Below are 16055 nucleotides of genomic sequence, written 5' to 3'. Positions count from 1 at the left end.
AAGTCTGCTCCAGAACAGAGGCAGCAGAGATTTTACTACTGATCACTACTGTGTCCTTGGAGGGCCCAGCTATGAACTGGGGGGTCAGGAAGACAGAGCTCTCCTCAAACCTAGAGAATTCTTCCTTTTTTTTAAAATATTTTATTTATTTATGCATGAGAGACGTACAGAGAGAGGCAGAGACAGGGAGAGGGAGAAGCAAGCTCCCTGCAGGGAGCCCGATGCGGGACTCGATTCCAGGATCCTGGGATCATGACCTGAGCCAAAGGCAGATGCTCAACTATGGAGCCAACCAAGTTCTCCCTAGAAATTTCTTTAAATGAGGTAAAAAGAGAAGATACGAGAAGGGTAAATAGTACTGTCACTGTGATGGGCTAGTTCTGTAAGTACCGAAATCTGCTAGGTGTATTTCTTGAAAATTTCTTTCTGATGAATTTTCCATTTACTGGTATTAGGCTCCTATCATTTTTCACTACATTTAGCTGCTTTGGTTAAGTTCTATTTAAGAAAGGCACTAAATAATAAAATTATTAAAGATAGTTGAGTGTAACCTTTCTCTGTTAAATTTGTGAAAAACCTGGTGGCATGCAAGAACTACAGAGATAATTCCTATGTTTGAAAAGATTAGACTGATAATTAATCTGTTTGTGGATAAAAGGAGAAACAAAGATTAAAATATAGTGAGCAATGTCCTCATTCAACAGGAGGTCTAGTTTCTGCAAAATTCTGACACCCAGCACACATCTATACTATGTCCAAGGATTGAGATGCCAACACAGTTGCTGAAATCTTGTAATACTTCTTAAACATTGCTGAAAGGTTCTGTTAAGTTGGTGAACAAGCCTATGAGTGTTTACAGTAGGGGAGTGTGAGACCGGCCTTCAACCCTACTGCTAGCAGCCGAGCCAATAGTAAGGCTGCTGGGGCCATGCTATGGACCTGAGACCGGACCATGGCAGCTGTATCTGAAGGATACAGAAAAGACAACTATACAAGCAGATGGAAGGGATAGAATGGTCTCAGAATGAGGGGTTAAAATCAGAGCCTGACTCTACTTACATCCCAGTGAGTGATTTTTACCAAGGAGCTGTACATTTGAAACTTTTGGAATTATGTGTGCTTTTTCTGTTCGATCTCTCCACTGAAAACAGTAAAATCTCTTAGACAATCTCAGAAAGCACGAGGGGATAGGGAGAGACTGAAAATACCCAGAGAAAAGGGTTGTTAGCTGGGAAGTAACAGGCGGTGCCTCAGAGCAGAACTGATGATGAGATAACCCAGGGCACAGGGCAGCGAGTCGAGGACATGGTAACAGTAGAAATCCACCTGCTCTGGGCTCTTAGCAAGGTCTCTACAGAGTATATGTAGGAGGGAGATTTGTAGGCAGAAAAGGCACATTCAGCCAAACTTTTTTGGACTCACCACCAAAACCTGTCCTACTCTCAGAGATTCTTAGAGGACAAATCCATGGTGTAGTCAGTCTCATTTATGATATGTGCCATTGCATGAGTCTATTGTATGTGGTCCACACATTTTGACAGTCCACACTTTGAGAAGCACAATTCTATGAATATTTTTTTTTGAAGATTTTATTTATTTGACAGAGAGCACAAGCAGGTGGAGCAGCAGGTACAAGGAGAGGGAGAAATAGGATCTCCGCTGAGGAGAGAGCCCGACAAGACTGTGGGGCTCCATCCCAGGACCCTGCTATCATAACCTGAGCCAAAGGCAGATGCTCAACAGACTGAACCACCCAGGAGCCCTGAATATTTCCTGATTAACTGTTCTTCTATTGAAATAAAATTAGGTGTTTTGGGAGAAATAAAGATAATTGGGTATAAATTGGAAATCAACTCTATTTCCTATTTCCTCAGGGTGTGGACAATAAAATTGAATTTAAACTAGTTTGCAACTTCCAGATAGAGATAATTTCCAATTTTAGTCAAGTTGCATTTAGCCACTCTGGATAGAAATTAGGAAGAAAAAAAGACACAGATAAAGAGTAATCCCCAAATCAGTTATTTTTAGGCTTCACATATATTCTTTTTTTTTTTTTTAAGATTTTATTTATTTATTCATAAGGGACAGAGAGAGAGAGAGAGGCAGAGACATAGGCAGAGAGAGAAGTAGGCTTCCTGGGGGGAGTCCGATGTGGGACTTAATCCCAGGACCCTGGGATCATGGCCTGAGCTAAAGGTAGACACTCAACCACTGATCCACCCAGGCATCCCAGCTTCACATATCATAGCAGACATTATAAATACAGCAAATGCATACACATTCCCTTGTTCTTACTCTTCTCCATACCTGGTTCATGTCATAAATGAGTATTATTTCTATTCAGAGCATATAAAAGAAGAGTTTGATGATTTGATATCACGAAGTTTCATGGAGTGATTTCGGGGGGAAGAGGAGTGATAGCATTTGTGCGTACGTGTGTGTGTGTGCGTGTGCGGGTGTGTGTGTAGAGGGAGGGAGGGAGGAACACATCATTGATAGGGGAATGAGAGCTGAGAAATGGTATAGATGATACAAGAGCCAGATGACCATTTAAAATTAGAGGTTAATAGGAGGCAAGAAATCCCAGAACTTAACATTACTTGTTGCACTAAGGTTCTTTTTCCTAGCAGTTCTCAGAGGAATCTGGATCCTGGCCTCTGTCCTTTTCTTTTCTTTTTTTTTTTTTTTTTTAAGATTTCATTTATTCATGAGAGACACAAGTCAATTCACTTGTACATTTGGCAAAGCATTGTGAATGTATTATTATAGTCTTAGAATCAAAATTACAGTTTTTCAACATGTAAAATCCAAATAGAATAATCTATCACTGGTGATTTAAAATAGTTAGTAAAACTTTTAAAGATGCCTAACTTTATCTTGGAGTGTTAGAGGATTGGAGCAGCTTAATCCAAGTGAATATATTCAAATAATATCTGTCTCTATGGTGTCATGCCATACCTGTAGACACTTGTATTTGTCAGCTTCTAGACCTTACAGTTTGTTGAAAAATTGAAATTGGTAGTCCAACAAAAGTAGAGCTTTTCCAGGTCATGTTATATGGTCTGTACTGTCTATCTACACTCATGCATCAGAAATTATTATCTATTGTTGTGCATTTGACTGCCTTAAAGGAATGTCTGACTATACCTGATGATGACATTGTTTAGTCTATTGGGTCATGAGTATTACCTGCATTAAATTATCAATTGAATGCTTCAGTGACTACATTATTCACAATGGTTGGGAAAAGCTTTTGCCTAGGTGTAAATTCATTGCTTGCTAAATTGAGTTTCCCAAGTGTATCTTGATTATAAAATTTACAAATCAATGTTTTTATATTTGGCTTTTAATCTGTTATGTGATGATACAGCTATTTCATGTCATATATATATATATGTTTTCTTAATATGGTTGTCATACTTTGTATATTCCATCACTGAAAACTATTTTTATATGTAGGTTGTAAAAATACTCAGGGATTATATTATAACCCAAGAAATAAAATAAATCTATACAAAAACTTGTTTTTCTTCCTTCATAGATATATGGGCAATAGGTTGCATATTTGCTGAATTGTTGACTTCAGAACCTATTTTTCACTGTCGTCAGGAAGATATAAAAACAAGCAATCCCTTTCATCATGATCAACTAGATCGGATATTTAGTGTCATGGGGTTTCCTGCAGGTAATTTATTTTTCTTTTCAAAATAACATTGGAGTCATATTTCAAAATAATTCCTTTTCAAAAGCATATTTTATTTTTATGTCTATTTTTAAACTAACATAAGTAGATTTTTAAATATAAGTAACATTATTTTCTATAACAATATTCGATATTTTTTTGTAAGATAAAGATTGGGAAGATATTAGAAAGATGCCAGAGTACCCCACACTTCAGAAAGACTTTAGAAGAACAACGTAAGTAATTTCATATTAAATATAAGTAGTAACTTCAATGGGAATATCTCAATCAATCCTTTAGAAACCAGATACAGATTAGTGTTTAAGCCAGACATTTAGATTTTAGATTTTAATATATTAATTATGCTCATGATTTAAAGAAGATATTCCAGATGTTGCTAATGTACATGTCAGGCTTAGACTGTAGTATTTTACAGACTTCTAAGAATTTTAAGGGTCAGTATAGTGTTTAAAGGTCTCTCCTGTTTTAGTATGATGAGGGCTCAGTTCAAGGCCACAACTGTGATTTTTATCTTTATCTGAATAATGACCGGTGAGCGAAATGCTGGGTTAGACAACCAGGAAGAACGCATGGCCCAGAAGCCGAGTAAAACACACTGGTATATATTGTAGAAATGAGAGAATAAAGGTGACAGCGTGAGAGGGGTTTGTTGTAAATGCGCAAGCCCAGAGGAAACGGTGAAAGGGGTTCTCTTTTGGGCAACTTAACAGGAAAATTTCAGGACAGGATGACATGTAAGAATGAAAGCAGGCATGGTAAAGAAAGGTAGGAAATGGCACCACACATTTTTGGCCTCTCTCTTCCACGGTCCCCGGTGGGGTGTTTTTCCTCTGCCTCTTAAAGGCACTCCTATTGCTCAAGGTTCTGTCTTGGACTCTCCTCACACTCTGGACATTTTCCCAAGCAGTTTCTTTGATTTCATTGGCCACAATTTACCACTGATTACGCTGATAACTCCCAGTTTTTGCATCTGACTCAGATCTCTTTTCCCAGGTTTCAGACCCACTTATCTAATTGCCTTCTGGAATCCCAACGTGAATGTTCCATAAACACTTCCAAGTTCAGTGTCCAAAACTGAACTCATCATCTATCCTCCCACACCTTCCTCCCGCTGTATTTCCTATCTTAGGAAATGACTCCATGATTCACCTAGTTGTTCCAGCCCAAGACCTGAGATATCCCTGATCTTCTCTTATCCTATTCTCTTCCATTTTACCCTGCAGGGTTCAAACAATTAGTAAATCTAGTCAGTTCTTTGTATTTCTCTCCATCTACCTTGCCACCATTACAGTCCAGACAGCAACTCTCTCTCACTTAGGATCCTGCAGTGGCCTTCCAAGTGGAAGACCTCCAATCTTCATTCACACTCACTGTCTATACTGCAGTCATGGCCAAAAGCAAATTTGATCATGTTTGGTCTCCTAGTTGCTCTTAATTCACTGTACTCTAAATTCTGAGTGTGACTTACAGAGCTTTGGCTTCTGCACCACCATCATCTACTAAACCACTGTCTACTTTTTATTCTATAGCCTGGACATCATGAATTTCTTTAAGAATCTGAAAACCTGGGCAGCCCAGATGGCTCAGTGGTTTAGCGCCACCTGCAGCCCCAGCTGTGATTCTGGAGACCTGGGATCAAGTCCCACATTGGGTTCCCTGCATGGGGCCTGCTTCTCCCTCTGCCTGTGTCTCTGCCTCTCTCTCTGTGTCTCTCATGAATAAATAAATAAAATCTTAAAAAAAAAAAAAAGAATCTAAAAACCTCAGAGTTTTTTTATTTTTTTTCTTTACCTTTGGTTTTTTACACATGCTGTTCCTTTAGTCTACGATATACTTTCCTCCCACTCATTCTAACTTCTCAGATTAACTTCCTTTCTGCTTATCCTTTCAATCTTGGCTTAGGCATCACTTGCCTGCTGAGGCCTCGATTGCCCTTCTAGGTCTGAGTTAGGTAGTCCCCTTCTGTACTGTGACATCCTTGCTGCTCCTCTCAGCACTGATGACTTTGCACTACAGTTAGCTTTAGAACACTTACCTGCCTCTCCCTCTAGATAGTATGGGTTATGTCGACTTTATACACCATTATCTGTGTCTCCAGGGCCTGGTACATAAGTACATGCTCACTAATGACTTGTCAAATGTGTATTAATGAAAGTGGTACAAGTAATTGAAGACATACTAGTAGTATAAAAGATGAAGAAAATTAATGTAAGCACTTAACATTCATCTTAGTGTTTAAAGACTAAAGGAAAATTTTCACATCAAATGATAGTGTTTACAGTAACCAGAAATAAAAGGAGAGAAGTTTTAAAAGATAAATGAAATTCAGTTGGAAAAGTAATAGGAAAAGCTCAGCAGTAAGAGCCTATACGTCTTATGCAAACGGTTCTACCCCCATGAAAGAGGCTAGTGATGGGTAAGATGAAAGGAATTTATTAAAAATTAGCTAAATCTAATAGAATACATACCAGTCACTGAAGTAAAATATAATTTAAGAATTCCAGAAAGCATCATTTGAAATGACATAAAAAGTAAATAACTTTCTTTCATTATATCAGATGAAAAGAATCCCCGAAATTCCTCTTAAGTGAATTGGGAAGGATAGTGATATAAGCTTCTATAATCTTTCCAGAGTGTCAGCTCTTGTTAGCTCAGTAGAAGGCAAGGTGAAAATGGAACTAAAAGGAAATCTCTAAGTCAACTTTAAAATTGATTGTTCCAATAAGCATTCAATATCACATTCCATCCGATATTATGATGGAAACAAATAACTTAGAATCTAGAGTTAACCCAAGAAATCAGTTGATGCAACATAAAGACCAAAGAGATTTATGTAGACAAACTCCCATTTCTACATAAACTTTATTTATTTATTTTTTTAATTTTTATTTATTTATGATAGTCACATCAGAGAGAGAGAGAGAGAGGCAGAGACACAGGCAGAGGGAGAAGCAGGCAGGCTCCATGCACCGGGAGCCCGACGTGGGATTCGATCCCAGGTCTCCAGGATTCGATCCCAGGTCTCCAGGATCGCGCCCTGGGCCAAAGGCAGGCGCTAAACCGCTGCGCCACCCAGGGATCCCTCTACATAAATTTTAAAATTTCTTCCCATTAACAAACTTAGTAGCTACCTTGCTAATAAAAATGTTCCTCATTACTGGAGGGAAAAAAATGTAAAAAAAAATAATTTTTAAAAAAAAGATTTTATTTACTTATTTATGAGAGAGAGAGAGAGAGGCAGAGACACAGGCAGAGGGAGAAGCAGGCTCCATGCAAGGAGCCTGACATGGGACTCGATTCTGGATCTCCAGGATCACACCCTGGCATGAAGGTGGTGCTCAACCACTGAGCCACTCAGGTTGCCCCAATTTTTTTTTTAAATTTTATTTCTAAGCAATCTCTACATCCATCATGGAGCTCGAACTTTACAACCCTGAGATTCAGTTGCATGCTCTACCAATTGGTCCAGCCAGGCGCCCCGAGAAAATTTTAAATTAATACACATGGCAAAGATTTTAAGAATGAACATACCGAGGGATGGCAAGCGTATGATAAAATGGGCACTCTTCCTTGAATGTGACTGCTGAGCCAGAGTGTTTCTCAAACTTTAATTTACATACAAATCACCTGGAGACCCTGCTAAAAATGCAGGCTCTCAGGGACCCATGCTGCCTGTCCTAGGGCCAGCTCTGTGTAGCAAAGTTCGTTCTGTAGCACATAAAAATGGCTTTGAAATGTCCCTTTCCTCTGACCTAAGAAATTCAAGAATTTATCCTGTGGGAGCAATCAGAACAGTCACACATGGCTTGCCAAGTACTTACTATGTGTCAGGCATGGTGCTAAGCCCTTAGCTGCACTTTCTCGGATGGTCCCCACAACAACAACAACGCTATTAGATAGGTATGATTATAATCCTCAGCTTTCAGAGGAGGAACCTAGGCTTTCACTGGGGTTGACGAACTGGTAAATCCTTTCTGATCCTCACCTGCTGTGCAGCATTGTCTCCCCACCTTGCAGATCAGATTAACCTACAAGGACACAGATTTCTTAACTATTGTGAAACAAACAACATCAAGAACAGTAGGAATATACAACCCCTGCAAATTAGTAGTTTAGGGAATGGTAGACAAGGAAAGAAGTTTATTATTAAGTGAAAAGAGGGCAGTCTGTACAGTATGATGCTGATTTTATAAAACAAAAACAAAAACTCCTCTGTGTTTGAATCATACATAGATGCATAGCAAAAATGCCAAAGGAAAAATCAGCAAAATCTCAACAGTGTTTTGTTTTTGTTTTGTTTTGTTTTTCTTCTAATCACTGAATGACTTACTTGACTATGTGTGATTTCAGTTTTCTTCTCTATAGTTTTCTGTATTCTCTAAATTTTCCACCATAAATGTGAAAATTTAATGTGAAGTTTTTAATATGTAGGAAAGAACATACGTAACAAAAATATGATACACAGTCTATTTAGAATAATAAAATGAATACCCCTCTACCCACCCTTCAGCATAAGATTTTGTGAAATTTTTCATATGTAGGAAAGAAAATACGTAACAAAAACACGATACATAGTCTATTTAGAATAATAAAATGAATACCCCTCTACCCACCCTTCAGCATAAGAAATAAAACATCACTAAGATTACTGAAGTGCTCTGTGCACCCTGCCTTCCTGTTCATGTCCCTCCCAGTGGGTAAACATTATTCTGAATTTGTATTTATCATTCTGCATTTTTCATTCTGGTTTTGCTATAGATGGACATATCTCTAAATGGATTACTGTTTCAGTTTAATATATCTCAGAACTTTATATAAATTATATTACAGTCTGTATTTTCTTCTGCAGTTGGCTTTTATTCCCCACACAACCTCTGTATTCATTTTTACTATTTTTAAAAAAGATTTTATTTTTATTTATTCATGAGAGACAGAGAGAGGCAGAGACATAGGCAGAGGGAGAAGCAGACTCCCCGTTGGGAGCCTGATATGGGACTCGATTCTGGATCCCTGGATCATGCCCTGAGCCAAAGGCAGACGCTCAACTGCTGAGCCACCCAGGCGTCCCTCATTTTTACTATTGTATAACATATAACAACGTATCCATTCTTTAGTGGATAGACATTTGTGTTGTTTACAGTTTTTTTCTACTACAGAAATGCAGCTAAGAACATTCTTGCCCACGTATCCTGTGATATACATGCACAAAGAAATCTCTTAGAGTATGTACCTAGGAAAGGAATTGCTAGATTTTAGGTTGTTCACATTTTCAATTCTAATGGTTAGTTGTTGCACCCAAGCAACTGTGACAGTAGAAACCCTTAGGTGTGGTGTTTAACAATCCCTGCTTCTTCCCACATTTACCAATTTTCAGTTATGTGTTCTTTTATTAGAAAAAACAATGGCCTAAACATGTACCTTATGGGAAAACCAATCTGGGAGCTTTCCATTAAAAAATACAAACTGTGTAAACTGTACTTAAGTAAATGAACATTTTTTGAAAAAATGAAGCGAAGCAAAACAAAACGTGAGTGTTCCCAGTGATGTGTGATTGTCATGTCCTTGCAGGTACGCCAACAGTAGCCTCATAAAGTACATGGAGAAACACAAGGTCAAGCCTGACAGCAAAGTGTTCCTCCTGGTAGGTGCTTCTCTTCCAGATGAAAGTTGGGTCTGTAGCACAGGCCCACCCCATCCCATTCAACATGGAATTGTACCAGCTATTCCTTCCCTTTAGAAAGAAAAGAAATTGTTGGGGGCTGATGCAAAATTAAATACTTTTCTTTTAAGATGTCACCCTTGATTTCTAGACTTAATTTTTTCCAAAGATTTATCAGCAGGAAAAAAAAAATTATATTCTCAAAGGGCCTTCATGCTAATGATTTCTGCCAATTTCACATAAATGATTGTGGTGTCCTAATAGCACGGTGAGCTCTGCAAAATGGCATCTGATATTAATCCTGCTAGACCTTAATACAAAAGTCAAAACATTGATAAGCAGTCTTTTCCATGTGCTATCAATTTCTTATGTGTTACTCTAGCTTCAGAAACTCCTTACTATGGATCCAACCAAAAGAATTACCTCGGAGCAGGCTTTGCAGGATCCCTATTTTCAGGAGGACCCCTTGCCAACATTAGAGTACGTATTGTACGTGTTCTGTGTTCTTTGCTCCAGGTCGGGGGTGTCGGATGGTGGCTGCAAGTAAGAGAAGCCCTTGTTACTGCAGTATTACAAGTTCTCCATTAATACTACCTCGGAGAAAAAGTACTCAAGAGAAAGGGCCCGTATTCTGAAACAGGCAAAGCCATAGAGAGGTGTGAATGGAAACAAGTATTTTAGAAAGGACCATTATTCAGGGTTACAGAAAAAAACTGAAGCTGAGAACAGGTGGGACTTTGAGAGGTCGGTCAGCCAGATAAGTTTAAGCCAAACCAGTAGGGAACTAAGAATTTAAAAGTCTGTGTGTCCACTCTACTACCAAAACCCCTGTGTTTCCCCCTCCTTGTTACACCCACGTGCTTGTGTTTATTAGAGATGCAACTTTTCTTGGGCGGGCGGGGGCGGGGGGGAGTATTTTCATTGTTGAGGCAATTACAAATTCAATTTTGTTTTGTGTGCTAATAAATTTTCTGTGGAGAAACTTCCCCATCATATATGTCAACTAGCTAACAGCAGTTAAGATTTGTTACTGAAGATGGTAATTATTATAAAACTTAGACAATTTTTTTTTCCAGAGAGAGAAGGAGGTGGGGGTGAAGGGCAGAGGGAGAGAGAGAATCTCAAGCAGGCTCTGCACACGTGTGCCCAGCGCGGGTCAGAGCCTGACTCGGTGCTCGATCTAACAGCCCTGAGATCCTGACCTGAGCCGAAATCAAGAGTCAGACACTTAACTAACTAAGCCACCCAGGCACCCCACAAATTCTTTTCTTATTTGCTTGAATTCAGTTGTCTTGGGAGGCATCCCGCAAATATTAGCTAGAGCTGAAGAGTGGGACATAGCTTAAGAAAAAAAGTGGAATTTTAAGCTAACAAGGTCAATGATACTGTAGATTTTAGGTCGTGATGTATATTCTTTTTTTTTTTTTTTTTTTAAATGATGTTGTAGTGTGTTTGCTGGCTGCCAGATTCCATACCCCAAACGAGAATTCCTTAATGAAGATGAACCTGAAGAGAAAGGTGACAAGGTATAAAGCTACACGGTACACATCACTTCCAGAGAATAAGGGAGGCAAAAAGAGAATTTAAGGAACTATAATTGAATGATTACTACGTATTTAACTGCCTTTAATTATGTATTTACATGATTGCAGATGTACTTTGCAAACTTGAAATCTAGTAAGTTTACAGATAAATGATTTCTAGCCTGTTTCATTCCCTGGTTCTTAATTGTTGGGTTTCATTTGTTCAGTGTCACTTTATGCAGGCTGCTTTCAAAGCATCTTATTCTTTGCTGGTAACTGGGTATATCAGGCCCTCCCCATATCCCTCTACTTTTCCAAACTCCTGATGGAGAAGACCATCACAGCTGGTTTCCTGAGAGCAGAATAGCTTCCTGGGTGCTGCATGCCCTCTGGCCGGATGTCTGGGACTGATGTGGAGGATGAGTGTGCAATCTAGATGAACTTCGGAGAATGAATCGTGTTCAGGACTCAGTACTCTGACCTTAGGGGATGCGCAGCATCCGGCTGGAGTCACTTTGGCATCCCCACCCCAGAGGGGCTCTCCAGCTTGGTCCTTGGGCAGCCCAGTGTGCCTACTAAGGAATCAATGTCCTGTTAAAAAAAGAGAAAAGGATAAAGGAAAGCAAGCACCGCCCTGTTCATTTAGTTCCATACCAAGTTTGCCTTTCTTCCTTTTCTTGCAAGAACCAGCAGCAGCAGCAGAACCAGCATCAGCAGCCCCCAGCGCCCCCCCAGCAGACGGCAGCCCCCCCGCAGGCGCCGGCACCACAGCAGAACAGCACCCAGACCAACGGGACCGCGGGCGGGGCTGGCGCAGGGGCCGGGGCTGCAGGTGGCGGCCTGCAGCACAGCCAGGACTCGGGCCTCGGGCAGGTGCCCCCCAGCAAGAAGCCCCGCCTGGGGCCCTCGGGTGCCAACTCCGGCGGGCCCGTCATGCCGTCAGATTATCAGGTACCCCCTCAGATTCTGTTCTGGTCAAGGGTTTTTTATGAAATGGAACATCGATTTTTAAAAAAAATTTATTTAAAGAGAGAGCATGAGCAAGAACACAGCAGGGGGAGGGGCAGAGGGAGAAGCAGACCCTGGGCTGAATGGGGAGACTGAGCCGGGAGCCCCAGGTGGGGCTGGATCCCCAGCACCCCAGGGTCACGACTTGAGCCAAAGGCAAGCCGCTCAAGCATTTGAGCCTCCCAGACAACCCAGAAGTCAATTTGATCCTAGAGCTTTTTAGACTCAAGTGATACTGAACTCTAAAGTTTGACTGTACAAATGGTACAATCCTGTTTCTAGGGCATGACATGAAAATGAAGATTTGGGTCATATTTCCTTGTAATTGTGAAACATTTTGTTCCTTGGCTTGTTTTTCCTGACTTCCAGAGGAGGGAAAGTGAGGTGGGCATCTCCCTGCTCAAAGGAAATTTCTCATATTAGCCTTTGAAAGAGAGAGGAGTGGCAGCTTATTTTGCCCAAAATAAGATTGAGAAAGATTTGCTGTCCCTGAGAGGAAATAATCAGTAAGTAGCCATTGTAAACATAGAAAGGGATTAAGATTGAGATGTTGCAGAAATCACTGTTCAATCTCACTAGAAGTATTTTTGAGACTAGAAAATACTTTTTATTAATAAGATTAAAAAAAATAACAACACCCTACAGTTGTGTGGTATCTGCCTAAATGTAGTGTCTCTCTCCATGGGATGGGGGCCCCCAAGTGTGGGACGAGGATGGGTGGAAGCCAGTGGCAGCTGGTGGTCCAGGCCATGAAAGAATAACAGAGGAGATCAAGGTTTATTGAATCCCCCTCAAGGGAGCCCCCGAGCAGGACAGCAAGGAGGGTGAGGGCCATAGTTCAAGCAGGAGGGTGGGGAGATAGGAAGGGTGAGGAGGTATGATGGCCATGGAACTGTCCCTGTTCTGGTAACTACCTGGTTGTAAGTAGCCCATTGGTCAGCGAGGGCCTAGGGATGTCTTGAGGTGGGTCCCCCGATGGGCCTGTGTTCTGTCAGGGGGTCTCTGTGGGCCCTTTTGCTTGGATCACGTTTGCACTGCCCAAGCCTACAGTCTAAAAGTGGCCTCTATGGATTGTACTACTAATTTGGGAAATTAAAGGGAAAAAAGTCTAAGGATTATTAGTATTGGGAGAGAGAGAGATAAAAATACCTGTGAAAACCATAGGGAACATTACAAAACCCCATAAAACCCTCATTTTCTTTCTTTCTTTTTTTTTTTTTAAACCTTCATTTTCAAGGAAAGTAACCAGCTAAGATCTAAGGAAGGGGGGGTGAAGAACCCTTAAAACCTTAAAAAAAAAAAAGATTTAGAACCTCAGGGTACTGCTAGTGGAATAGGAGCAGGAGAATAGAGATAATAGAAAACAAAACCACAGGCAAGGAAACCATAAACTTGCTGATAAGGAACCCAAATCAAGAGAAACATTTACCAAGAAAGACACAATAAATAGCTGCCTCAGCTGGCTTTCCATTTTGAATGTATCTGCAAACTAATTTGTTTCCACACAACCTCTTCTCTGAAACCTTCTCTTGGAAGAGTCCCTGCACGCTGAGGAGTACACGCCATAGAGCTTCCATTGGTTCTACAGGGTGAAAAACAAAAGACGACAGAGTAAATTTGAAGGTCGGGTTGGCTTTATTAAATGGCTTGTGAACTGGGCAGCGTCCCATCTAGCAAGTGCAGGGGAGCTCCCAGGAGCGGGTACAACATGGAAGCCTTTGGTAGGAAGGGGGGCGGGGGCGGGGGGGCAAGAGCCTTACTGACGAAAGAGAAAAGAAGATTGTTCCAGTGGGGGGGGGGGGGGTCGCTTTTCCCTCGGGGAAAGGGTAGGGCTCTTACCATGCAAATTACCTGTCTTCCTTGGAGGGAAAGGAGAGGCCCCAGGTGGCCGACTCTTTGGCACCCACCAGAAGATTTCCTGACTGACCTGGTAAACTACATTGCAGGGGGAGAGTTGAAACTGCAGTTAGGTCTTCAGTTCTGGTTTGGTGACTTGGCCTAAGGCACCCCATGTGGGACCCACGGTTTTCTTCTTTAAGCACAAAGAACACTAATCAGGGTTTCATTTTGTTCTACTAAAAACAGCTTGCTGTTTGGGTAGTAGCCATGAACATATTTGAATTTTTTAATATATACAAAGTCCATCCCCCTCCCCAACAATAGTTTATTCCTATTGTGTGAGCACCAGACCTTTATCACATCCTGGGGCATCTTTGTGTCTCTGATTGTGTTATGTTAACCTGAGTGGAGTCCCCTTGTGGACAGATAACTCAGCTACTGCATTCCTTTCAAATCCAAGAATTCCTCAAAATGCTTTTCTTTGGCCCACACCGTGCCATCTGCTTCAAAATGAAACAGGCGTGCGTAAGGGCTGGGGAGAGAGCTCTTCGTTGGGGAGGTCAGTGTGGCGTGGAGGTGGGAGAGGCCCGCTGCACCTGCCCACGACTCCCATTTCCCCACCTTTGTCTAGTGTAGAGGAGCTTTTGTGCTGAATCGCATCTGCTAGAGTCCAGGGATCACAGCCAGCCCAGCAATCGGAGGGCTTGTGAGTGTAAAGAACATGTTTTTCATAATAAACTTAAAAAACAAAACATGTGAATCGGAAGCATGAGAGGCTTCTTACACTAACACGACTGGTGTCATGAACACGCCGCGAAGGCGCGGACGCGAGTTGTGTCTCCACCTTGGGTCATAAAGCAGGTGCAGCAGGATTCCCAGCTCAGCGACACTTGGCCCCGTGCGTAACTCGGCTCCTTACACGGCACACAAAGCCGAACACGGGACGAGTCACGCGAGGAACAAGGTAGGGCGGGGGGTGGGAAGTTCCCCGAGGGACTGTGAAGTCGGGCGAGGCCTGGCTCGGGCCGGGCGGCCCCTCCCGGTCGGGCAGCGAGCCCGGAGGCCACCTGGGCAGGGCTTCAGGGGCAGGTGCCTTTTCGAAGTGGTCGCATATAGAGGGGCCAACATCTGAGGAGTCGCATAGTTTGGTGCAAAAATTCCCTCTTTTCAAGGGATTTCAGCAGTCTCTGGGCGCCTGCGGACCGTCCCCCCGAGCCGAGGTGTTCTCAGCCGGCGCTGGTCCTGGTGACGCCTGGTAGCCGCGATCCCCGTAACTGACACGAGTGACTCCGTCGTGCTCTCTAGACCTGGCCAGAGTCCTGTGACAGGGAGGGGGCGACCCCGAGCTGGTTTTCACCAAGGCCGTCCTGTGGCCCTGCTGTCTCAGGCCCGATGTTGCTAGTTCAGTTTGGCAGCGTTTGCACGCCGAGGGGAGGGGACCCTGCTGACCTGTCCTTCCCTTAACCCCCAATGCCACCTTCAGGGTCACTTACAGTTTTTACTCCAAGTGATGGTTTTATTGGTTAAGATCTTTCCTGCTTTACTCACAGGAAAATCCAGCCTTCTGAGCTTAGCTGAAGGCCCTGGGTCCAGCTCTGCTTATCGTTAACTAGGCCCGTGTTCTTATTCTAGAGATGATATATTTTTTTCATATTTGTCTCTGGTACCACGAAGATGAATGTTTCATTTAAGGCGATAAAACACCATTGGATTGAAATACATTTGTCTCTGCTTTCTCTTGAGGGTGTTTTCACGTATGAACCCCCCTTCTATTTCATTCTAAATATTGCCTGAAGTTTATGAAACCCACTCATTGCCGCCACATCCTGCCCAGCCGCCTGCCTTGCTTTGGCGGACAGGTGGTGCCGCTGGTGGCACTCTAGCCTCTACCCCTGAAAATTCTTTTCTCTGAAAATGATCTCTTAATCATAGCTTTGTTATTTATAATGAGGGCATTAAGAGCACATGAGTATACATTATGGATACCACTGACTCAGTGTGCCCAAACGCCCAAACGATCATTCTTGTTTGCAAATCTCAGTTACACAAAGAATGACTCGGCAGGGTCGGTCACCGTAAAGAGCAGCAGGTCAGCATAAGGCTCCCCCCCTCCACTTTTCTTTGCCACGTGAGCTTATGTCCCAGAGAAATCCAGCCAGGCTTCTTGCTCGCCGAAACATGCCGTGACGGCAGTGCCAGGCCGTGATTCCAAATAAGCAAAGTGTAGCCGCGAGCTTAAGTTGGCTGTCCGCTGTCCACGATGCTGGATCTGGACCAGGAGCCTCCGTAAGTGGCCCCTGTGTCCCGTGCGTCCCGTTGTGAT

General features: G+C 42.3%; 1 protein-coding gene and 1 long non-coding RNA gene across 12 annotated transcripts in view; one reads left to right on the top strand and one right to left on the bottom strand.

Moving 5' to 3' along the window:
* CDK19 (cyclin dependent kinase 19) overlaps window positions 1-16055 on the top strand; it is a 158262-nt gene that overhangs the window by 137766 nt on the left and 4441 nt on the right. For 7 of the 10 annotated variants that reach the window (XM_049092466.1, XM_049092463.1, XM_049092461.1 and 4 more), the window contains 6 exons: window positions 3542-3685; window positions 3849-3918; window positions 9272-9344; window positions 9745-9851; window positions 10810-10888; window positions 11570-11836. In XM_049092466.1, the coding sequence (XP_048948423.1) occupies window positions 3542-3685; window positions 3849-3918; window positions 9272-9344; window positions 9745-9851; window positions 10810-10888; window positions 11570-11836 (740 nt within the window). The remainder of the gene's footprint in view (window positions 1-3541; window positions 3686-3848; window positions 3919-9271; window positions 9345-9744; window positions 9852-10809; window positions 10889-11569; window positions 11837-16055) is intronic. The other 3 variants (XM_025444894.3, XM_049092462.1, XM_025444896.3) reach the window with 1 other exon arrangement.
* LOC112658673 (uncharacterized) overlaps window positions 10882-16055 on the bottom strand; it is a 41528-nt gene continuing 36354 nt past the window's right edge. Inside the window, exons 4-6 of one of the 2 annotated variants that reach the window (XR_007401360.1) lie at window positions 13733-13828; window positions 13323-13475; window positions 10882-11476 (exon numbers count right to left, since the gene is read on the bottom strand). This is a non-coding gene — a long non-coding RNA (uncharacterized LOC112658673). The remainder of the gene's footprint in view (window positions 11477-13322; window positions 13476-13732; window positions 13829-16055) is intronic. The other variant, XR_004804447.2, reaches the window with a different exon arrangement.

The sequence above is a fragment of the Canis lupus genome, chromosome 12 (genome assembly GCF_003254725.2).
Source record: "Canis lupus dingo isolate Sandy chromosome 12, ASM325472v2, whole genome shotgun sequence".
NCBI classification, from domain to species: Eukaryota; Metazoa; Chordata; class Mammalia; order Carnivora; family Canidae; genus Canis; species Canis lupus.
This window is presented reverse-complemented; position numbering and strand designations above follow the sequence as displayed.